The sequence below is a fragment of the Vulpes lagopus genome, chromosome 4 (assembly GCF_018345385.1).
Source record: "Vulpes lagopus strain Blue_001 chromosome 4, ASM1834538v1, whole genome shotgun sequence".
Taxonomy (NCBI): domain Eukaryota; kingdom Metazoa; phylum Chordata; class Mammalia; order Carnivora; family Canidae; genus Vulpes; species Vulpes lagopus.
Window position 1 is genome coordinate 97,983,314 of NC_054827.1, and position 24,924 is coordinate 98,008,237.

Genomic DNA, 24,924 nt, shown 5'->3' on the forward strand with positions numbered 1-24,924 from the left:
AAGAAATAGAATGACATTCAGGCATTTTAAGTGGCTAGTCATCTTCGTTCTGAACTAAGTTAAAATAAAACATACTTTCTATTAACTTAAAACCCTTGTACTGGGAGCATTTAATATTTTTAGAAATCTCTCTTTTGCTTTGGTTGAAAATGTTTTCAAGATGTCTTATAGTGTGTGTGTGTGTGTGTGTGTGTGTGTGAATTCTGGATCTGGGAAAATAGAAGTCCTCATCCAGGAGAATAATGGGACCCACTCCCTGATTCTCTTCCATGACCTAGAGGTTAATGGGGTTCAACATCTTAATAGCCCCATTAAAAAAGCAGTAGCCAGAGACATGTTGATGTGCAAAGGAACCCAGGCCATCAGGGACTGTGATGCCCCCTCATTCTCTAGCTCTGTTAGACTCTGCAATCAGTGAATGAATTAGAGCATCCACTGGGAGCACCAGTGTCCAGGAAATGGTTGGTTCACTGCCCCAGACACGCATCACATACAGGAGCAATTTTCCCAGGCTCCCACAGAAAATACTTACTAGAATTTATCTTGCTCTTTTCCAGAAACTGTGCCCTCAATTGCTATCCACATCAGAGAGAAGAATGCATTTCCAATGCTAGAGATGGCTTTAAGAAAACAAGCTAGTTGCACTCCCCTTCCTGGCTGCCAGGGCCTTCTTGTTGTTGTGTGCCTCCCCACCCTCCCCCACTGCTTCTGGCTCTCACCCTTCCTGGTCTGCTCTCTGCATGAATGTGGCAGGCAGACAACATGCCCTGCATGTTGGTCATGCTTGATATGTCCCAATGTAAAATTAATGTTGAAATGGCAGGTGGCCTCTCTCCGTGGGCCACAGGCCCTCCCTAGAGATAGGGCATCGGGGAGGGCAAATATGTCAAGCATGGTGAGGTGGAAAGCATTGTGGCCAGGAATCATGGCAATAAATCCTTTTTCTGTTAATTGTTGGGGAGGCTATACACAAATATGTGAAGTTGTATAACCATGCAGAAAAGCTAAGGGAAGGTCCTGCTCTACACACTTCTCCTCCCCTTCCCCCACTTCTGAGCACACTTGGTGGTTTGATGTCTATCATTCTAACTTAGTGCCACCCAGTCATGCCTGAGCAATTGACATAATTTTAAATTATAGAGCAGCCATGTTAAAAAAAAGTAAAGCCATGTTGAAATAAGTGAAATTAATTTTAGAACTTATTTAACTCAATATATCCCGACTATTATCATTTCAACTTGTAGTTATAAAAAAAACTTATCAGTGACATATTTTACATTCTTTTTTCTTGTTACTTCAAAGTCCAGCCAAATACTACGCTCCCCTTTTTTTGGCTCTAATGTCAGACATAAAAAAGGGCAGTTTGCTGTCTTATACTTGAACTCACAGCACATCTCAGTTAAGATTGGCCAGATTTCAAGTGTTTAATAGCCACATAGAGCCAGTGGCTACCATGTTGGACAACATAGCTCTAGACTTTTGCATATCAAGATCTGTTTTTTTAAAGATTTTTTATTTATTTATTCATTTTGGGTGTCTGCAAGCAAAAGCATGAGTAGGGGGAGGGTCAGAGAGAGAGGGAAAAACAGGCTCCCCACTGAGCAGGGAGCCCAGTGCAGGGCTCAATCCCAGGACACCAGGATCATGACCCGATTGAAGGCAGATACTTAACAGACTGAGCCACCCAGTTGCCCCAGGCTAACCCCTCTTAAATGCCTGATTCTACGGCTCAAATGTTGGTGGTTCCAACCCATCTCTGGTTGGAGGGAGGGTGCCTAGGTGAGTGACCTGCTCTACCTTCAGCAGAGCAGGCTCAGAGAGGCAGATGAGCAGAGCTCCACACATACCTCGTCGGAGGTCAGCAGAAAACTCTCCACAAAGACCCAAACTTGATTTTTTGTATAATTACTATTACACTATTTTCTGTTTGTATGATATTGTCTATTAAGTGTTGTCACAGCAAAGGAGCAGAGGAGCAAGACCAGTCCTAGCAGTCTGGCTCCTGAGCTGGCTGCCTCAAGTATCATGTTGAGCTGCACCCACCTCACTCCACTGGCATGTCACCCAGTGTCCTTCCCCACCCTGGTGGCCCCAGCAGTCATCACAGTCCCTGAAAGACACAGTCCTTGTTTGCACATGCCGCCAGCAGTGTGGGGCACCTTCCCAGGTCCTGGGAGTCCTGATAGAGGAAGCCCTTGGGACAGGGACATAGAGCGTGGCAAAAGACCACTGAAAAGGAGAGGGTGCCCCCCATGGAAGCCAGGCAGGCATGAGGTCAGCCCTGGTCTTTCAATCCTCTCTTCCGTGGGCACTGGGCTGCATCCTCCCAGCCAGGGAAGACATACTGGGCTCTCGAGTCATGTCAGGGAGGCCCTATGCACAGTGGCTTCCCAACTTGCTTGCCCTCCTCAGCAAGCCAGCCAAGTGATGCTGGCTGGACTAGGAAGGTCCTTTGTGGCAATCCCCAAGTTCCCAACCAAGGAGGGCAGGGGAAGACTGGGGCAGTCATCCATCCCCAGACCATGGACATGAGGTCTTTGCATTTAGCCATGTCTTCTATCTTCTTTCAGTAATGTCTTATACTTTTCGGCATGCAGATCTTTCACCTCCTTGGTTAAACTTATTCCCAGATATTTTCTTCTTTTTGATGTTATTATAAATTAGATTTTTTTCTTAATTTCCTTTCTGGGTTCTTCACTGCTGGTGTTTGGAAACACAACCAATTTTTGTGTAATGATCTTGTAGTGTGCACTTTTGCTAAATTTATTAGCTATAGCAGGGTTTTTTGTGCACTCTTTGAGAACTGTGCTATTGTTTCATTTTGAACTGCATCTGTATCCCTCAACAATACATCGTTTAGCTGTGTCTGCTTTTGAGCTTCATATAAATAGACTCGCACAGTGTTTGTCCTTAGGGACTGGTTTCTTTTGCTCTGTATTGTGTTTTAAGAGCCATTCAGATGGTGTGGTTTGTCTATTTCCGTGACCATATCATGTTCTCTCGGGTGAATATGTGGTGATAGACTCACAGGTCCTACTGCAGCTGGGCAGCTGGGTTGCTGTTTCTTGGGCTTCTCATAATTGGTGCCATGTGAACATGTGTGTGGGGTCTCCTGGTCCACACATACATGAGCAAATTTAGGGTAGAATTGCTGGACTCAAGCACATGGCTGCCCTGCTTCCCCAGACAATGCCAAAAGGTTTTCTCTCCTCTTTAAGGAAGGAGCTCAGAAGCATCTGCCCATTTTGGAGAAAACATTTGGAATGATCCAGAGGAGACAGATGTGTGAGGAGGGACACAGCTGTGTGTAGGAGACAGGTCCAGCCACCTGGCATGAGGACAGCCTGGACTGGTGGCTTCACCACGATGTGATCTCCTCTCTTGATGTCCATTCACCATCCAGAGCCCTAACCCCTCACCTCTCAGTGTTCTCATCTTTAGAGCCACAGGGAGGGAGCAGGTGCACTCTGTAGACCTATGTCCCCCAATGACCATGGCATCTCAGTTCTGTGTGACAGTGACCGTGACCTCAGTGAGAAATGGGATCAGGTGCTCTGCCTTGTTCCTGCTGTTCCCTCTTCCAAGGGACCATTTTCCCTCCACCGCTGCACCCAGCTAATTTCTACTCAGGCTTCAAGGATAAGCCAAATGCCCCTCCCTGCTTTCCTCATCTCGCAAGTTCCTCCCTAGAGAGAAGTACTTGTTCCTACCCTGGCCCCCCACACTGTACACACCTTTACAGTACCACTGTGTCCACCTGAGAGCTCCTGAGGGCTGAGTGTGCTCACTTCACCTGGACCTAGCACAACCTACCAGGTAAGGGTGCTTCATAAACTACGAGTGTGAAATACATGAATACTGGCTTTCTTTCACATCCTACAAGGTCACTAGGGGCTACAGAGGCCCCACTGAACTTCTGAAGATATATTTTCTCTGATTTAACCCTCCCAAGTTTTAAATACTGAGTCGTATGTGGGAACTCTCATCTATAAATACAGGAACAGTCCAGATACTGGCCTGAGTCACGGTCACTACACACCACATTAGTTGGGACAGCCCTAGAGAAAGACAGCAAATGTGAACCCCATACTCAGCCATGCCCCCTCCTCCACAACCAGCCCCCACATGTCTCTCCCATCCCAGGCCTCCCCTGCCAGGTGCATTCCTTGCTGCTCCCAAGACTGGTCCCCTGCAGGAATGTCTTTGTTGAAAGCCAAGAACTTTTTATTATTTGTTACAAGTAAGAAGACAGGGATGTAGCTCTCAAAGCACTGTTTCCTGTGGGGTCAGTACAGGAAGTTTTTATTCAGTGTACTGGGGAGTACGGGAGGGAGCATGCATATACATTAAGGAACTTAGACATATCCTATCACTTAGGCACTTAGGTTCAATTGTGCATTCCCAATGTGTCAGCATGCTAGTGCACACATTGTATACTTGAAAAGTGGTAGAAAACTCCACCCATAGGAGGAGATCTTGTATCATAATGAGCTAGAGATAACTTCAGGATGACTCCAGAAGGAGTCTCAGGGTCTCAGAACCAGTCTGGCTCAAAGGGGCTCATGTAAGGGGCTATCAGGCAAGACCTATCTAACAAGAGACTCTCAGGTGAAACACCTGGTGGGGGCCTCATTGGCCAGATCTGTTGGTTCTGCAAAACAAAATGCATTCCTTCTCTGCTTATGTCCCTCCCCAACCTCCCTTCTGCTAATAACACTTAGCCCTCTCGTTTGAGTAACTTCCCTTTGCATTGTAGCTAAAGAAACCTGTCCCATCCTGGCTCTCAGGCTCTTGGAGCTGACTATTGCAAACTGGTCAATCTGTCGCACAAACAGTGCTAAAATACGAGAGGTGCTTGCTGATTAATGCATGCACACTGGTCCCCAGGAGCCTCAGGAACCTGATTTAGCATGGATGATAATATTGTCAGCACAGAGCTGCTACAAAGATGAAAGGGAGAATACTGGTAAAAGACAGCCCTGGAAAAACGCAAACCAAGATTTATGTCTGACATTGCTAGGACTGATGACTGAGCTGTGAGTTTGAGAGGGAAGGGTCTCTTTCTCATCAATTATCCCTGATCTCGGAGACAAATAGGCCAGGGCTTGACTCTCAGCCCTGCCATCTCACTGGCCTCCTGCTTCCTCTGCCATGGACCTGGGAATTAGAAACAATGTGTTCCAATGTCCACCAACCTTACCTGACAGATCCTGGACTTTTTTTTTTTTTTAAGTTGTGAAATTCTTTTATTAGTTTCTAATTTATAGGACTCATCAGTGCCCCTGGTGGTACTGTTGAGACCATTTTACCTAGTTTAGAACTAAATGGAGATTTTTCCATTGCAGTCACTTTCTACAGAAGTTGGTAAGACATTTCACTTAGCATTATCATAAATTACAAAGTATCCTGTATGCTTTCTGCCACACTTCAAAGCAGCTTGAGAAATGGATTTCCCTTTCATAAAGCAGAAGTTTTAGGATCAAATAGAGTCTTTGAAGAATGCTCAAATGGTCAAAATCCACATAGCAATATCTCAAATATACCAGTATTAAGCATTTGCCAGCTTTCCAAAGCCAAGAATTTGATAGTTGTCACCCAAATACTGTTAAAATTCACAATTTGTTGTAGGCTACCACTCATTTCTCAAGAGCTCTTTGCTTTTCATCCTGTTTATCATAAACTTCAAACTGTCATCTTTCAGTATTCCCTTCATTAGGCAATGTTACTGGAGTGACACTTAGCAAAACCTCCAAGACATTTTCATACTATAAAGAAAGTTTACCCTACACTCCAGTCCGAAGGAGTCCTTCCTCTCATTACACTCATTACATTATTTCCCATTGCACCTCTTCAAACTCTGGGTTTACTCTCCAGTGCTGTAATGTTCCCTCTTCACCCAACCTTGCTGAATTTCTAAGTTCTTAAGTGACTGAACTCCAGTAGCTGGTTTTCTACAATCTAGATACAATTAACCCTACTATGAAGTAAAATGTTATCAAATGCCTCACATTTTAGGGTACCTCAACATTTTTAAGTGTGACAATGCATTCCAGTAACTGAGAAAACAACAACATGACACTAACAAGTTTACTTCGTAGTGATAGAATACAAATTTTAGATCCTGGACTTTTAAAGGGAAGCTGAAATCTTATCCTGGTTACACTTCATTCAGTTCATGTTCTTTAAGAAACTCAATAACTTTTATTGAATACCAATCTCTGTCAGACAATGGGCTTGAGGTTTTTCACACTGAATTGTATTTAATCCATACAACAATCCCACCTGAAAGAAAAAAATAAAACAAACAAACAAACAAACAAAAAACAATCCCACCTAACAGGCAAGATAATCAAGGCTCAGGAAAGGTAAATAACTTGGCCAGGGTCATAAACATAAAAAACGGTGAATCTAGGAGCTGACAGATATGTCTGCATCCAGAGTCCGTTTCCTTTCACCATGCCTTTGATTGTATTTTTATTTTAGGGACCACCTTCAAAGCCTTAACCCAAAGAAATGGCTTTAATAGGAAAACTTTCAGGCACCAGTGCAAGCCCACTGGAAAGATTCTTTTCAGGGTGTGATTCCATGTGGAATATGCCCAGGAGGTCACAGGGTGGGTTACCATGTCCATTGGTTAAATGGTGAGGAAGCTCTCTGTGCAATTGATACAGGCTGGCCGGGTCCAAGGACCCAGAAGGATCTCAAAAGACCTCTATTAATGCAAGCCAAGAAGAAAGTGAGAGTAGAGTTCATTGAAGACATAGAGCAGACACAGTGTCTGGGAGACTCAGAAAGGAAAGGAGAGTGCATCTCGTCTTTGCTCGAGGTCTGGGTTTTTTATTGAGGATTATGATCTGGTGTACATGTCCTCTCAGGCTCTGGTCAAAAGAAGGTTTGACCTCCATAAGTGTCCTCCATAAGTCATGTATGCCCTGGAGTCAGGGGTTTCGGTGGCAAGGTGGTCTTGGAAAATGTATATGCTGACCTCACCGGATTACTCCTTGCATGTTATCTATTGTGCTGGAAGTCTCCAAAGAAATCATTAGCTCCTTGACCTTTACAAGGAGGACATACATTAAGGCATGTGTAAAGGAGGGGGTGCAAGTTCTAGCAGGATACAAGTAGTCTTTCGTGGCACCTCTCTAGTTTTCCTATTTCACAATGGCTCAGAACAATGCCCACAAATATCACTGAACTGTCATTTTTACAAAGTTCTTTACAAGAGTGTGTGTGTTTGAATAAACCAGAAGGAAATGTCTGAAGGGTTACTGCTGGAAGAAAGGGGAAGAAAGGGGTTGGGGGTAGAAGGAGGGAAAATCACTTTTTAATTTAGCCATTTCTAAATCTTCTTAATTTGCTGCATTGAGCCCATATTAATTTAGGGATGAATGTTTGTTTGTTTATAATTCTAAGCAAAGGGGAAAAAACCCAAACCATCCCCACCCCCTCCACAGGCCCGTGGAAATGGCCATCCTCACCCCCACCCTATGCTCCAGGCACAAAGGTTTTGGGGCCATCTCTTTAAGGAAAAGACTAGAGAAACTGTGAACTCCAAATCAAGTTTCAGGTCTCGGAGAGATGAATATGGGGCCCTATAGCTGAAGTTCTCCGCCCTGTGATAGATCATCGCCCACGCCAGTGGCCTCCATGCCTCTTCACGTTACAGGGTGAACATGTTACATGGTGACTCCCAGGCCACCCAGCACCCATCCACTGTGCCCTCTAGAATGTGTCTTCTCATTATGATCCCAGGCCCCCTTGTAGCCCGGGCACAGGGATACAAGAGCAGCTGGCTCTGGGGCTTCCAAACAAACCAGCTTTGGCCACTCACCACTGACAAAATCTAAAGGCAGGGAGACGAGTGGTGGCAAAACAAGAAAGGAATTTATTTCAGTGATACCAACACTGGGAAGACAGCAGACAACTGCCTCAAAGACTGTCTCCCAAGTGCTGAAAATACTCGGTTCATATAAGGAGAATGTGGGACAAACGTCAGTGGCTATGTGTGATGGGAGTAAAGGTCAGGTTGATCACTCTCTTGGGGTCAATCACGTGGAGTCTTGCTGGTGTCAGGCCAGTCCTTATTGTGGTTCCCATTAAGGGATGTTAGGCCCACCAGGTCTTTGGTCTGAGTTAAGAGATAAGCTGGAAAGAATTTAACTAGTTAGAAAATACAGACTAAGGTCAAAATGGAGGAAGCTGAAGTCCTCTGCCACACTCAACACAGGCTTCCCCACCGTCCTGTGGCAGAGGCGTGGGCCTCGGAGAGCCAACCTGCCATGGTTACCAGTGACCTATTGTGGACACCATGCTGAGCCATACTGGAGTTTGTGAGAGAAGGAACAATGAGTGCCCTATATACACTTACCAAAATATCCTCGCATGTTTTAACCTGTGTGGGAAAAGTGAATAAGAACTCTGCAGTCAAAAACCCATGAACTATATGAAAGTCTCACACTGCCCAGCGTGCTGGCACACCACTGTAAATCCTTGTACACCGCCCAGCGGGGATGGCTGGCTGCACAACCCAAGAGCTGTAAGCTGATGGGAAACAACCTTCACACAATGACGCAAGGTCGTGAAACAAGCAGCCTGTCTTTAAATTTTTGATTTTGTGCTCACAATGGATTCTTTGTACTGACTTGAGTTTTTTTTAATCTTGTATGAAATGTTATTTATCCTAGGTACTAAATTTTGGTCACCCCTTACTGGCCTCTCCCTAACCCTGTCCCTGCCCATCACCCAAGAAAGGCACAGCAGACCCAATAGCCCTATGCCCTCTCTGCAGCTTCTGAGCCCCTCCCTGGGTGTCCAGGCACCAGCGCTGCCATCAGAGGCGCCCCCTCTGACTTACTCCCCTGTACCAGGAATTGGAGTTCCTTGAGAGGTCTGGTTGGAAAGACTCAGAGTAGCAGGAGGCTGAGTGCAGCATAGGCAGTGGATCTCAAAAGCTTGTTAAAATACAGATTCTCACACCCTGATTCTGATTCCAAGTCCTGGCATGTAACCCAGGTACCTTCATTCTTTAAAATTATGTTTAATTATAATAACATACACACTACACACAGCATAAAATATACCAACCTCGCCATTTTTAAAAATACAGTCCACTGTCCCTGAGTACATTTATATTGCTGTCTGGCCATCATCATCATCTTCTCCAGAGGATGGAGAAACTGAAACTCTACCCATGAAATATGAACTTCCCATTTCCCCTCCTCAGCCCCTGGCAGCCACTCTTCTAACTGTCTGTGTCTATGAATTGGATTGTTTTAGGTACTTCATATAAGTATTTGGCCTTTGTGACTGGCTTGTTTCACTCAGCATAACGTCCTCAAGATTCATCCACATTGTAGCAGGTGTCAGGATTTCCTTCCTTTCTAAGACCCATAATATTCCATTGTATGGACAGAACACATTTTGTTTACGCATTCCTCTGTAGAGGGACACTTAGGTTGCTTCCACGGTTTGGCTATTTGAATAATGCTGCTGTGAACATGGATGTACAAATATCTCTTTGAGACCCTCTTTTCAATTCTTTGGGGCATATGCTCAGAAGTGGAATTACTGAATCATATGATAATTCTAAGTTTAATTTTTGGAGAACTACTATACTGTTTTCTGCTCCATTTTAAAATCCCACCCATAGTGCACAAGGGTTCAGATACTGCCCCATCCTCACCAACATTTGTTATTTCCTATAGTTTTTTAATAGTAGCTACCCTAATGGTATGAGGTGATATCTCACTGTGGTTTTGATTTGCATGTCCCTAATGATTAGTGATATTAAGCATCTTTTCATGTGTTTGTTGGCCATCTGTATGTCTTCTTTGGAAAATGGTGATTCTAGTGCTTTGCCCATCTTTAAATCAGGATGTTTCCTCTTGTTGTTGCTTTTGTCATTGTTAAGCCGTAAGGCTTAATATTCCAGATGTTGATTCTTTTTTTTTTTTTTTTTAGGATTTATTTATTTATTAGAGAGAGAGAAAAACAGCATGAGCAGGAGGGGCAGAGGGAGAGGGAGAGAGAATCTTAAGAAGACTCCCCAGAGAGTACAGGCCCCAACTTGGTACTCGATCCCATGACCCTGGATCATGACCTGAGTCAAAACCAAGAGTTGGACACCCAGGACCTATGGAGCCACCAGGAACCCTGGATGTTAATTATTTATCAGATTTGTGATTTGCAAATATTTCCTTGTGTCCTATAGTTGCCAGATATCTTCATTTTTAACCATCTACCCTGCATACTTTGAGGAAGACTGGCACAGACCCTATGGACCCCCTTCCAGAAGTAAGTTTCTGGGCCAGGTTCTGTTGAGAAGCAGGGCTCAAGGGGAAGAGATAGGGAGCTCCTACTGGCCCATTCTGGGAGCAGTGGCAACCCTGACTTGAACATCCAGTCTCTGGCACTGGAGGGGGAAGAGGTATGTAAGGTGGTACAGGTCCTGGCACGCAGAAACTGTGGCTTCCCCTATCTACAGAACAAGGTATCCTCCTTCAAAAGCATGATTCCCCCCCCACCCCAAAAAAAAACATGGGCCACCCCTGGGTCCCATTCTATAATGAGGAAGAGAGGCCACTCACATCTGTGAAGCACAGCTTGTGTTTAGAAGTGCCTGTCTGGCTTACCTTTATGTGATCCTGTAAATGGGGAGCAGAAGCATCTGAGATCCAGATGGGCATGTGACTTGTGGAGCTTTCTGCTCAGATGGCTCTACCAGGAGCTGGGGCTAGAAGCTGACCTTGGCTACCTCTCCTTTTCTCTCTTCATCACCCCTGCCAACCCTGAGCTCCTGACAGTTCACCCTGTGTTTTCAGGCTCACTGGAGAGCCAGCAGCTGGAGTACAAACCATTTATGTTCCTTGTGCATTGGTCCTCATTCATGAGCAGCACAGCTGTCTGGGAGTGGGAGAATTGGATAACCCAACACATGGCCCATTTTTGTTTCCTCTCCTCCTTCAAATAGTCCAAGAAAGTGCATGTGTGAGTTGGTCCCACTAGGCCTTCATTCCAGGACATCAAAATATTGATCTGGGTCCGGGGTCTCTTGCTGCATCTGTGAAACCTGGAGGTCTTTCCTATCAACAGTAAAAATGAAGAACAAGTATCAAAGACTCAGTAGTCTAAGCCCAGCTCCTACCTATGTGGCTGGTCCAGCTGTATAATTAAGTAGCAGAATTACTCTGATGGACTCTCCTTTTCTTTGGTTTTGCTTTTGTTTGTCCTCCTATTTGACTATTGTCACTTTCTCAAGGCAAATACCCACCCTGCACTCCATTTGAAGGTTAGCATCCCCCTCACTTAAGGTGAGGTCAGCCTGGCAGACAGCACATTGAGAAGTGTATTCAGCATCTGTGCAGCACCGCTTTGAATTAAAGACATTATCTTATATGATGTGACTGCCTCAAGAATGATCATCCCAGAAACAAATGGGTGTGTGCTCACATTTTAACAGGAAAACTCAATTTTGATGAAATCCACACACTGAATTCTGGCAAGATTTTGTCTTAGTCTATTCAGGCTGCTACACCACTGTAGACTGGCTGGCTCATAAATTAATTTATCCCAGGTCCGGAGGCTGGGAAGTCCAAGATCAAGGCACCTGCAGATTTGGTGCCTGGTGAGGACTTCCTGGTTCACAGAGGGCTGCCTTCTCACTGTGTCCTCACATGGTGGAAGGGGCGAGGGAACTCTCTGGAGTCTATTCTGTAAGGGCACTAATCCCACTCATGAGGGCTCCAACCTCCTGACCTAATCACCTTCCAAAGGCCCCACCTCCCAATACCCTCCCATTGGGGTTAGGATTTCAACATATAAGCATGGGGGGTGGGGGTGGACATAAATATTCAGTCCATTGAACTTTTTCTACAAGTGTAGAAAATATAGATAATCTTTTGTAATTGTGACTTTAACTACTAGTGACCATTCAAGACCTGTCTATGACTCCATTATTTGCAATCACAGCTCAAAATATGCATAAATCTAAGATGATGGAATGGCAATTAGCTGTGTTATTGGAAGATTACAAAGTTAGTTATGCTACTAAAACCCCAAGGTGTTACCATGAGGCTGCCGACCTCACCCTCCACCTGCGGAGCCAACCGCAGCTGGGAGACCCTGGGCTTAGAGACTGAACACTGGCCAGGTATTATGGCCTCATTCTCATTTTCTCTTTAAGGTCAGTTATAATTTTCCTTAGAGAATTAAAAACCCTGGGAAGCCTGGGTGGCTTAGTGTTTGAGCATCTGTCTTTGGCTCAGGTCATGATCCTGGGGTCCTGGGATCGAGTCCCACATGGGGCTCCCCAGAGGGAGCCTGCTTCTCCCTCTTCCTATGTCTCTGCCTCTTTCTCTGTGTTTCTTATGAATAAATAAATAAAATCTATTTTAAAAAGGAAAGAAAATTGAAAACACAATATGAACAGTAAGAAATGAAAGGGAAATATTCTGCAGCCCCTAGCACAAACATAAGTCATCAAGTTAATAAATTTGCTTCCATTTTTCATGGCCTTATTCAAGGTATCCCCTCTAAAAAGAGAAATGTCTTTAGAGCAGTGCTCTTTTCAATAGCCAAGGAGTGGCAACAACCCAGACGTCCATGAATGGCTGAATTCCTCCAGTGGAATATCAGTGAGGCATTCATAGGAATGAAGCTCAGAGACTACTGACTGCACCCTTTAAAAGATGAATTTTAGGGTGTGTTAATTATATCTCATTTGAAAAAGAAAGAAAGAAGAAAAGGAAGAAAGAAAGAAAGAAAGAAAGAAAGAAAGAAAGAAAGAAAGAAAGAAAGAAGAAAGAAAGAAGAAAGAAAGAAAAGAAAGAAAGAAAGAAAGAAAGAAAGAAAGAAGAAAGAAAGAAAGAAAGAAAGAAAGAAAGAAAGAAAGAAAGAAAGAAAGAAAGAAGAAAGATCACTTCCTACTCTGTTCTTGGGACTCTGGTCTGGAGGATGGTGTTACTGTAGCCCAGGGAAGGTCCCTGGATAGAACAAGGCTGGAGATCTGGGATCTGGGGAGGAGGGAACTCGCCCAGGGGAGCAGGGGACGTGGGTTCTAATGACTCCCCAAGCATGTCCTGCAGACCAGCCCTGTCACCTCCTGGGGACTGTATCAATAAAGCAAAGAAATCAGATCTTGAAGCTCTTATAAGCACTGTCATTGGAGTCTCATGTTGTCATCCCCATTTTACAGATGTGGAAACTGAGGCCTAGTGCCTGAAGGGCAGCCATGCAATGGGTCCCTACTTGAGGCTCCTACTGGTTGTCTTTGCTGTAGGGGCCAGTGAGGCAGCGTCTGTCCTGCAAGAGTCTCCCTGAGGGGCCAGAGCAGGAGTATCAGCCAAACCACTCAAAAATGGCCTGTTGGGTGGGGCTCATGACCTCCTACATGGTGGGGTGAGTGAGTGGCAGGTGGAGTCAGAAGGAACAATTGTGGAGTTTTAACGCTCGTGCACACAAAGATGGGTGGTTTGCGACAGTGCTTTGGCAGGGAAGTTATTTGATTCTTGGGTTTGGAGAGTTGCCAGGCCCATAGGTGCTCCCAGAAGCCAGGCAAGGGTAGGTCAGGGGCATGTGTGGGGACCCACTGGTACCTGTAACTGTCCAAGGATGTCTGCTGGTGTCCCATGTAGCAAGGGCATTCCAGAGAAGCCAGAAGTCAAGATTTTCAGATGTAATCTCCCTCTCAGTTAATAATGGCAACTAATTCTTGTCTTTTTTTTAAAGATTTTTAAAATTTATTCATTAGTGATACAGAGAGAGAGAGAGAGAGAGAAAGAGGGAGAAGCAGGCTCCCTGTGGGCAGCCTGATGCAAGACTCAATCCCAGGACCCCAGGATCATGACCTGAGCCAAAGACAGACACTCAACCACTGAGTCACCCAGGGTTCCCAGGGGTTTTAATTCTCTAAGGAAAATTATAACTGACCTTAAAAAGAAAATGAGAATGAGCCCACAATACCTGGCCAGTGTTCAGTCTCTAATTACTATTAATTTTGGCCCAAGAAACAGGGCCACTGAGTAAACAGAGACTTGCCTGACAGTAAACCAGCTCTTATATATTGGAAGCCACTTCCCAAGGTTGGTCACATCTGCCCAGGCCAAAAGTCACTCCCTATTGTCTTGGCTCTGCCTCCTGCCTTCCCCTGTCGCTTGCACCTCCTCTTCCACCACAAGTTGTCGGCCCCAATCCCCACCCCTCAACTCCCCTCCTTCCAAACCCCACCCCTGACTCCCATCATGCCATCCCAGCCCCACCTTCTCAAGGGTGTCCCCCTGCAGACTCCCCCTCCCTCCTGCACCTCTCCTAAAGGGTCATCCCTACTGTGTGTACAAGTTCCAGAAAGTCAAATTCTCCTGACTCCTTGCACCCCTCTAGCTTCCACCACTTCGGGGCTTCACAGGAAACTTCTCACAGGGGTTGGTGCTGGCTGTCTGTGCATCCTTGGGCCCCACCCTCTAAATCTATGTAAAAGTCCAGAGAACAGTCTGACAGTGAGCATCTGGGTGATTGTACAGAGGTTACCTTGGTCATCTTTACAGCAGGTTTTTCTTTCTTTCTTTTTCCTTCCTTTACAAAAAAAAAAATCATAATAAAGACCTGGTAGACCCTGGATACCTTTGAGAAGGCTGGGGCTGGGATGGGGTGATGGGAGCGGGGGTATGGAGGGGAGAGGGGTGGAGGAGCGAGGGATAGCTTGGCTGGGGCAGGGGAAATGGAGGGGTTCTAAGCCCTTGAGCCATCATCTGGTATAGCCCACCATGGACACACAGCCTCCGGCAGAGGGGCCATCGCCACTTCTGCACCAATGCATCTGTCTTCCAACTCACTGGCCTTTATTCTACAGTCCCCTCCTCGGCTCCTTGGGGCTCAGTGCTAGGGCATCTTTCTCTCTTATATGTGTAGTCTTTCCTCTGCAATCTCAGTAATTCCCATTATCTTAGATACCTTAATAAGGTCCAATGAGACACCTCTGCTGTACCTGGAAGTCTAACAGGTCCCTGGAGCCTGGACTTTCCTCCCAGAATCCATTCCTGAGCTATCCCACTTCCAAAATTGCATCATTAAGCACCCAGCTCCACAAGCCAGAAAGCCAGGGGTCATTACTGGGTTCCCCTTCCTTCAGCCTTATCAGCGAAAGGTCATGCCTTTCCCTGTCCCTCCACCCCCACCATCTATCCCCAATCTGCCCACCCCCACTCCACCTTCATTGCACCCAGGCTAGTCCAAGCCTCCAGCATGTGTTGCCTGGACCACACTCCAGTCTTCTACTGGTGCCCTGCCTCCCTTTTGCCATCTCCATAAGTTCATGTATTCTTCTGCCCACCCATTCCTGAGGCCTAAAGTCCCTGCAGAACATGCCCCACCTGCCTCTCGAGGTCCAAGGTCTGTCACATATCCAGTTCACGCTCTTCAGCAACTGCCCCAGTTTTGCTTGCTGCAGGTCCCTCCATGAGCTATTTCTATCAGCCTAGAATTTTCTTCTGATCTTTCACTTCTCAGTTTAAATGTGTGACCAGGTTAGCCAAGACTTCCCAATCTAACAAGCCCTCCAACCCACCCCGTACGCACACCACATACCTGATCACACACTCTTCTTCATTCCCTTCATATGCTTCCCATTGTCTGCAATGCTCTGGTTTCTTTGTTGCCTTGCTTGTTTGCCGTTAGTTCTTCCTGACCTCAATGGAAGCCTTATGAGGGCAGGGCCACGACGTCCTGGCTTGCCTCCACTACCTGCCCATAGTGATTAAAAAACATTCATTTGGAAGTGGGAAAGCTCAGTGGGATAGCCCCGTGCTGGCCACATGGTGACACCCATAAAATATGTGGACCATGAATAGGTAGCAGCCTGGTTTTTGCCTGCACTGCACTACCAGGAGAAGCCCGTGGTGGGCTCATCACATGATGAGTCTTCTCTTGCCCCTTCACAGCCCACTCCCAATCTCACACAGGTGAGGGGTGGAACGAGAAACCTATCCCCTCCCCTCCATTTCTTTGCCCATCTGCTCCTGAGCATCCACCTCTTCCCTTTAACCACCTGCTCCCCTCCCCCTTTCCACTGTCCACCTGCATCCTCACTCCCTCTGCTGTGCACCTGCTGTTCCACCCACCCCACCATCCTTTGGCCCCAAATGTCTTCAGCCCACCTTTTTAGATATTGCCACGCTATGAGGTTTAGCTCAGTCCCTTTCCTCCCTGTACTTACCCTCTCCAAACTCCTGACACCCAGTGGTTTTTGAACCACCAACCAAAGCCTTGACAACACACTGCCTCTGTTTCTTCATGCATCTACTATCCTGTGCTATCCTGTGATAAAACATAATGACCAGGATTTCTATTTAAATCTAATACCTCCCAGATACTTTACAAGTGTTATTCCAGGTGAGGCTCAATCTATGAAAATCAGTTTCCATCTGATTTTCATCTGAGATGAAAAAGTCACAGGTCAGAGGGCTTAGGGAGCATGATGGTGGCACCACCTCCATGTCCCCTCACTCCACCTCACAGACAGACTTTCCAGTGAGAGAGCATGCTAGCAGGTCAGATTTTAATCCCCAATGCCAGTGTTCCTATTATCTTGCCCTAAAGTGTTTAGAATAATCATTTGTGATGGGCAGGAATATTTTGGTTGAGTGGGCAATATCTAACCTAACAGGGGGATCTGAAGGTTTATAAATGACCCCTAAGAGGCTCTGTTCTTGCATTTCACAAGGACACACTTTGCAAGATTCCATGACTCTTTGTTGTTACCTTGGCAGTACTCAGCCCTGGTAGCAGAAGCTGGAGGGGAAGGAGGAATGTTTGACTAAGAGGTCCTCCACCCTTTGCCTTTCACCTGCATCAGTGCTATGCAGCCACTCAGAGGCTGAGCTCCTCCCCATGGCGAACAGACTTTCCTCAAGTGACCTGGGTTACCTCCCTTCTGCTCTGTGTGCACCCCACTGGGGGAGTGTGGGCCCAGAAGCCAAGATCGTGGTAGGTGGTGTTGATAAGAGCTGAGGGCCCTGGCAATGCTCCTACTGAGTGATTTATTGACTCATTTAGTCATTATAGGATATTGAGCACCTCCTCTCTGCCAGGCATTCCTGGAGGCACTAGGGATAAAGCAGAGAATGAAACAGGGTTTCAGCTTCCATGGCTTTTGTAGGAAGGGAGAGAGAAGGGTAGAGAGGAAGGAGGTCAGTGGGCTGAAGCCTTATGAAGAACAGGGAACAGGGCTTGGGGGTGAGATGGGGAGTCAGAGAACCTCCTTAAAGAGGGGACATTTGAGCAGAGACTGAAACAGTGTGAGAGACTGCATGAAAAGAGTGGCTCTTGTATCTTTTTTAATCCTCAGAAGATTCTAGAACATTTCTGGAGACTCAATAGTAACTTGGAATTTTGAACAAGAATGTTCTTTAGGACTAAATGTTTTAAAATTCAACAGTTAATACTTAAAGCAAAGCACTTTTTCCCCCAGGGCAAGTCTGTTAGTCACATGCTAGCTTATTCATTAGGTGAAAAAAAAAAAAGGATTTTTGGTAAAGCAGAGGGAAATGGGTTTGGCCTGCAGAATGCCAGCTGCTGCTTTTGCCCAGGGCTACAAGCAAGGGCTGGGGCTTGGCACTCTGAAAAGAGCCCCTCCCAAGTTTGGGGGGTAATGTGCAAGCCAATGCTCCCTGAGGGTCACAGATGCCCTGCATCTGCATGTAAAGGAGATGGGGGTGGGGGTGGAGGAGCACTCTGTGATGGAGGCATTTAAATGCTGCTTGAGACAGAACAGATATTAATAAAAATAAGAGGCACATTACTGCTTTCCCAGTCCTTCATCACCTCAGCATATTAAATCTGGTGGGGAAGGTGACATTTCTCCTTTTGATGATATGAGACCTAAGCCTAGTTGTCCAGAAGCTAGATATTGGTTTCTTGATTGCCAACTGTATTGGCACAGGTCTCCTGGAAGTGCCCACTGGCTGATTTGCTGTGTGAGGAGGGCTGAGAGGGAGGACCTATGTGATAGGGAGAGAGGGCAATGCTTAGCAGGGAGCAGGTGGGTGGCACTAGAGAGGGACCAGATAGAAGGCTGTGAGGGGGTGGGGCAAAGAGGCCAGGGTGGAGAGATGAAAGGGCATTCCATGGTCATGACTCTATAGCCTCTAGAACCATTCCCCAATCTTTCCTTGTCTTTCATGGCCTTGACATTTTTGCAGAGTATATGGGGCAGTTATTTTGTAGGATGCCCTTCAGTTTGGGGTGTCTGAAGTTTCCTCTTGATTCGATTCAGGTTATGTATTTTTGACATTTTTATCCTCAGTGCATTTTATTGGGTGGCTCATGGTGAATATTTGTTCCATTATTGATAATGCTCACTTGGTTTTAGGTGGTGTTCACCAGATTTCTCCACTGCCAAGCCATTAATTTCCTCTATGTAGTTAATAAATATCTGTGAGAGATACTACTAGATTATGTAAGTGCACTGTTACTCTTCAAACTTTTATCCACTACTTTTAGTATTCATAAAACATTTGGGATATTCTGATATTCATGCCTTTGAAATTGTTGTGTTGGTCCCAGCCTATTGCTAGTGATGCTTCTGGCTAGGAATACCTGAGGCACTCGTCAGGACCTGTGTTACTCACAGCAAGTCCCCACAGGTATTGCCCCCATGAGACTAATGTTGTGGCTGGACCAGCCCTTGTCATTCTTTTTTTTTTTTTTTTTTTGCCCTTGTCATTCTTATCATGATTCCATGATGCACTTCAGCAAAAACCAACAGGAAACTTTGAGGAACAAGATTTATTACTCACAAGTCTGGAGGATACATGGCACACCCAAGGACCACACAGCAAGGTAGCAGATAAGGTCCAAAGGTAGGTGTCTAGAGTTTTGAGGATTCACTCTATGGCTAATTTCAGGCATGAGTGAGAACTAGGACACAAGAAGGTCAATAGTCAGGTATCTAAGTCACCCAGAGCTTTCTGAAAGAGGGAACTTGGTGAGTGAGGGCAGCCTAGTTCTTTATTTGATTGCTTTGCTAGTAGCTGCATCACACACCTGGCACTGTGTTTATTGGAAATGGATGTCTTTGACATGGATGCCTCAGCAATCAAAAGCTTAATGTCAGGCACTCACATTATAATAGAAAAAGCTTATCTACAGTAATCTCCTACAGTAATCTACAGTAATCTCCTCCATCTGAGTGTGGAGAGCAAGACTGGTGACTCTCTTCCATGGAATACAGCAAAAGTAATGAGATATCACCAAAATATGAGGATATAAAGAGACTGTGATTTCTGTCTTGTGTGATTCTTATGCTTCCTCCTCTGATGGAGGTCATCCACCATGTTGTGAGGCACCCTGTGGAGAGGCTCACATGGCAAGAAACTGAGTGAGGTACTTGGGCCCACAATCCTTGAGAGGAACTGGATCTTGCAAACAGCTACCTGAGGGAGCTGGGAATGGGTCCTCTCCAGTGGATTTCCTTTGGATGAGACCATAGCCCACACCCATGGCTTGATCAAATCCCTGAGAAAGATGCAGAGTCAGAAGAACCCAGCTAAGCCTCATCCAATTCCTAGTCCACAGAAACTGTGAGATAATAAATTTTATTGTTTTAAGTCATGAAGTTTGGGGCCAATTTGTTATGTTAAGCAGCAGATAACTAACATAACATGTTATTATATACTTGTGTGTGTGTCTGTGTGTGTGTGTGTGCAGAGGGACCATAAACACCTATATCTATATAATGGATTCATACTGATCATTTCAATTTCAATTCCCTGCTACAGGAATTCGTTCTAACCTTCTCCATTTTCTGTATTTGTAATCCTCAATAGTGAGAAACTCTGCTCTCATTAACCACAATATACTGATTTCTTTGCTACCCTATGTCTCTGTGAAAAACTAGCCTACTCATGGGAGTTCCAAATTTTTTTAGAGTTCTTATTGTCTTTCACTGAAGGCATATAGTCCAAATACTGTGAACTCTATTTTTTAAAAAGGAAGAGGGGTGTAATCTCCCACCTTTGGGAAGAGAGGAGTGACATGCAAAAGGGAAAGTACATTTTCTCTCCAGATAGCAAATGCTCTGCTTAGCTATTTTGCACTAGATTGTTATAACAGTCCACATGAGAAGGGCTGGGGCCAGGGCTTCAGGGGCCTGCCACTCTGAGCCTTCTCCTCTGGCTGATGTGGCCACTTTTCTCTCACTAGCAATGTGGTTTTCAAGAAGTCATTAAATTATTTGGAGAAAAAAGGTATATAGTGTTGCTTTTTGAAGACCTGTAGGGAAGATTTTGAATTAAAATCATTTCTGTTATTCAAAAAGAAGCCAAGTGTCCAGCCAATGTGATCTTCCCAGAAAACCTGGGGCCCTAAAGGTCCCTCCAGAAGGATGAAAACCCTGATCAGACTGTCTCTGCATCCCTAAGACTAGGACCAGGACTCTGGGGAGCAACAAAAGTAGCATTGTGTCCTTGACATGACCTCACTGGGGAGAGCATCTGTGACATGTGGTTTTTGTTCCCATCTCTGAGAAGGTGACATTAAATCAGCATTGCTACCCAGGTGAGTGAGGGCCACTAGACTCTCAGGTCACACACCTGGCACCTGGCCACTAAACTCACAGGTCACACTGTGCTGCTCACCCTGGAGACTGTGGAAGAGTGGCCAAAAATATGAGGCTCTGTCTTCCATGGTGTCCCCAAGATCTGACTCAGGATTCTGCAGGCTTCACATGCTAGGCTGCTCCATTTCCTTGTGCCTGCCAACCTACCCAACACACCCATGTTATATGCATACCACATTCCACATAGCACACATGCCACATGCATAACAGACACAACATATATTGATCACATCACACATATATGTACTACCACACATGTGTACACGTCATACCATGCACATACACATATACTCCATATACTCTACACTTATACACCACAAATGCATTGTACACATGCACAAATACATCATATAAGCACACATATCACACATACACAAATAGCACAATGTACATTGAGCCAGGCCTCAAGGAGATACACAGAAGGATGCTGGGTCCCTGGTAAAGTGGACAGGTTTTCTTCTTGCCTCCCTCTGCTCCAAAAAGCCACTATGTGCTGCCAACATCTTTCAGCTCATGGAAACACCACACCATCTGACACTTCCATGGGGTGGTGACCCAGCTTGTCCTGGAAGTCCCCAAGCATCCCCAGCACATCTCCTCAGGAGTCCCCAAGCGCCCAGCACAGCACTTTGCACAAAAAAAAATTTTCAACAAATGGATGTAGACGAATAAGAGGTTGGCAAATGAAAATGACAGCACCCAATTGTTAGGGCAGCACAGGGGCTTTTCTCTCTTTTTAAAAATTTGTTTTATTTTACTTTTGCATTTTAGGCAAATTTTAATATTTTTAAATAGTTAATACATTTATGTAATTCAAAAAATTTAAGGGGCAAAGAAACCCCGCAATTTTAAAAGGAAAAACTTAAGTCCATACAAAACCCTGCACATGTTTATTGCATCTTTATTCGTGTTTGGCAGCACTTGGAAGCCAGCAGCCTCAGTGGGTGAATGGGTAAATGGTGGCTCATCCAGACAATAAAATATTCCTCAGCACGAAAAAGAAATGAGCTATCAAGCCCTAGAAAGGCAGAGAGGAATCCTCAATGCAGATTGGAATCCTCAGTGTAGAAAGAGACCAATCTGAAAAGGCTACATACATGTGATTCCAACTATATGACATTTTGGAAAAGGCAAAACTATAGAGATTGTAAAAATATGAGTGATTTCCAGGGGCTCAGTGGGGAGGAAGAGATGAAAAGCAGAGCACAGAGGATTTTTATGATACTGTGTGACACTGTAATGGTGGATACATGTCGTTATACATTTGCCAAGCCCATAGGATATACAACACCAAGAGTGAATCCTACAGTAAACTATGGGCTTTGGGTGATTATGAAGTGTCGATGTAGGTTTAACCTTGGTAAACAATGTACCACTTTGGTGGACAGTGCTGATAATGATGGAGTGTGGGAACAGGGAGCAATGGGAACTCTCTGTATCTCCCTTTCAATTTTGTTATGAAGATAAAACTGTTGTTTAAAAGTAAAGTCTTTTTCAAGACTTTAAAAGAGTACCCAGTCTATGAGTGTCTCCTCCCTTCACCCACATCCTCCCAGCTTCCAGATCCTCCTGCCCTCCAGAAGAACCAGTGTCACCTGCTTCTTGTGAACCCTAGTATAATGTGTCTATTTTCAAGCAAGCGTATTTTCATATTAATACTTCTTCCCTGTAACAGAATGACAATACCCTAGAGATTATTCTATGTCTTGCTTTTTTACTTATCATAGTTTGGTGATCTTTTCCTAATGATACAAAGGAAAAGTCTTATTCTTTTTTAATAGTCATGGGGAGTTCCATCAGTGACTTTTCCCTAACACAGGTAGCAATCCCCTACTGGTAGACAGTGGGTGATGTCCAGTCTTTTGATATCATAAATAGTAAACGCAATAAGTGAACTTCAGCATGTGTCATTTTGCATGCATTCAGGCATATTGGTAGAGTAAAATACTAAACTGCCAAAACGTATATGATTTGTAATTTTGATATTATTGCTAAATTGCCCTCGATAGAGATTGTACCAACTCCCAGCTTCAGATTCAGTGTTATATGAGTACCCATTTCCTTACCACCTTCAATATTTTTAATACAAAAATAGCATTCAGTGAATCTGAGCACCAGTTAAAGGGTCCACTTTTAAAACTACTACGGTGCGTGGGTGAGTCCCTGGAAGTCCAGAGAAGATGAGGTTCTTGACAGCAAAACAAAGTCCTTATTAGAGACTTGCAGACTTTGTTAGCTTCTCTAGTAACTCACATTCACACCAGGGCTTGTCTGGGCAATGGCTTACTCCAGGGTGGCATAATGTCCCCTTTGCAGACTTTGACTTGCATGCAAAGCATAGGTTTTGTAGCCCTATGGAAACCATGAATACATACATCCAAGCCACTTTGAAAAAGAACCAAAGCCAAGATCCTTAGAGAGTTGCATATCCACCATTATTGGAGGTGTCTATTCAGATGTTTGGGCAGACTTCTTATTAGCTGCATAGAGGTTTTATAAAAGTAAAAGAAAGAACTCTGACTATAGTTTGTGACTATATTGGTCTAATTTTCATTTCTTTCTCTTCCAGGGACAGAAAGCTTGGATAGAAAAAACGTTTTGCAAACGAGAGTGTATCTTTGTAATTCCCAGCACTAAAGACCCTAACAGGTAAATTGGAAGTCACAATTAAGACATTATTCAAACCAGCACTTGTCTACCAAGTGCCAGCAACTATTCTTCTTGTGTTTGTGGGAGGAGAAAGAGGATACAAGAAGAATGGGCCAGAATCCATGCCTCATGGGAGGCATTAACCCAGGGAGTATTTCTGCTAAGAAGCTCTCTGTTAAGATGCAGGAAAGATTGCTGTCTGTCACTCATCCTAATCTAATGTGATTTCTCATAACCAGACAGGCCCACAGTGCTCCTCCTAATCTTACAGAGCTCAAGATGCTGACAGTTTTAGACAGGTTTCCAGGATACCTTTGTCACCTCTTATTAAAGTTTCATAATGCTATTTCAATAAACAACTCCATCACAGGAAAGGTCTGAGCAGTTAAGTGAACTATTATGTAACTCTATGAAAAGATGTACTTTGTACACAAAATATGAATTTCATTCATCTACATGAAAATGAGTCTGTTATAAATTAAACAGAAGGTCTTCTAAAGCTGTGAAAGTGATTGGGAATGAATTTAGCTAAACCTTCATATCTCTGAGGACAACAGCTACGAGCTGAGTTTGGAGAGCCAGAGGGGGATGATTTATCCATATGTTTACACAATACGAAATCCATGCAGTTAGGATCACTGACACAGAGTGCACAGACTCTCAGAGAGCACCTAGGTCAAATTTGACACACACGTCAGCCCTGCCATGTCCTCAAGCTCGCTCCCTCCACCACCACCTCATAGATTCTTCTTCCTACTTAAAACCCAGTGATTACCCCCAGGGCAAGAAATATGCATTAGGGGACAATGCCAAAGATCACAAAAGTCTTCCTTTTGTTGCACATAATTGTCCCCCCTTGTTTCAGTAGCACCCAGACCCTCCTTAATGGAAACTACTATGCCAGCCCTCCTTAGCACTTACTGCACTGCAGTCCTCCACACAGTCAAGTTTCTAGGCAGAAGAAGCAGAAAAGGCTTAAGGCATTCACACGTGAGATTCCTCTGTGAGTTGCATGCATCCTCTAGCATGGGCTTTAAAAGCCCTGGAATGAATAAAAAACTATTTAAAGTCCCTGGAAATGGTCCCAAGGGCCAATAGGAAATAAATATCTATTCAAAAAAAACCTACAAAAATTCAATAAAAAAGGCTAGAGTCTGTGGTATTTGAACCAAGAGAGCTCCGCCCCTTTCCCCTTCGGGCTCAGTTAGAGCAAACTAAATCTTAAGGAAGCAGAAGGAAATAAAAAAAGATTAAAATGGAAGTTAATAGAATAGAAAATTTTAAGACAAAATCAATGAAATCAAAAGCTAGTTCTTGGAAAATTCACCAACCTTTAACTAGCTTAATGAATAAACAAAGGGAGAAAACTCAAATTACTGGAATCAGAAGTGAAAGAACATTACTACCAATCTTACAGAATTAGAAATGTATATAAAGAAATGCTATGATTTATACACCAATGGCAATCAATTAAATAACAGATGAAGTGGACAAGTTCCTAGAAAGACACAAACCACCAGACTAATTCAAGAAGAAATACACAATCTGAATAGACCTGTAAGAAGTGAAGACATAGGCTAGTATCAAAAATTACCCACAGGGGGGCAGCCCCGGTGGCGCAGCGGTTTAGGGCTGCCTGGCGCCTGGGGTGTCCCATGTCGGGCTTC

The 24,924-nt window shown here is 44.6% G+C and overlaps 1 protein-coding gene across 1 annotated transcript in view; it reads left to right on the top strand.

Moving 5' to 3' along the window:
• Nucleotides 1-24,924, top strand: part of TRPM1 (transient receptor potential cation channel subfamily M member 1) — a 101,095-nt gene that overhangs the window by 4,296 nt on the left and 71,875 nt on the right. Inside the window, exons 4-6 of the mRNA XM_041751111.1 lie at nucleotides 6,672-6,826; nucleotides 15,843-15,953; nucleotides 23,178-23,257. Of these exons, the coding sequence (XP_041607045.1) occupies nucleotides 6,672-6,826; nucleotides 15,843-15,953; nucleotides 23,178-23,257 (346 nt within the window). The remainder of the gene's footprint in view (nucleotides 1-6,671; nucleotides 6,827-15,842; nucleotides 15,954-23,177; nucleotides 23,258-24,924) is intronic.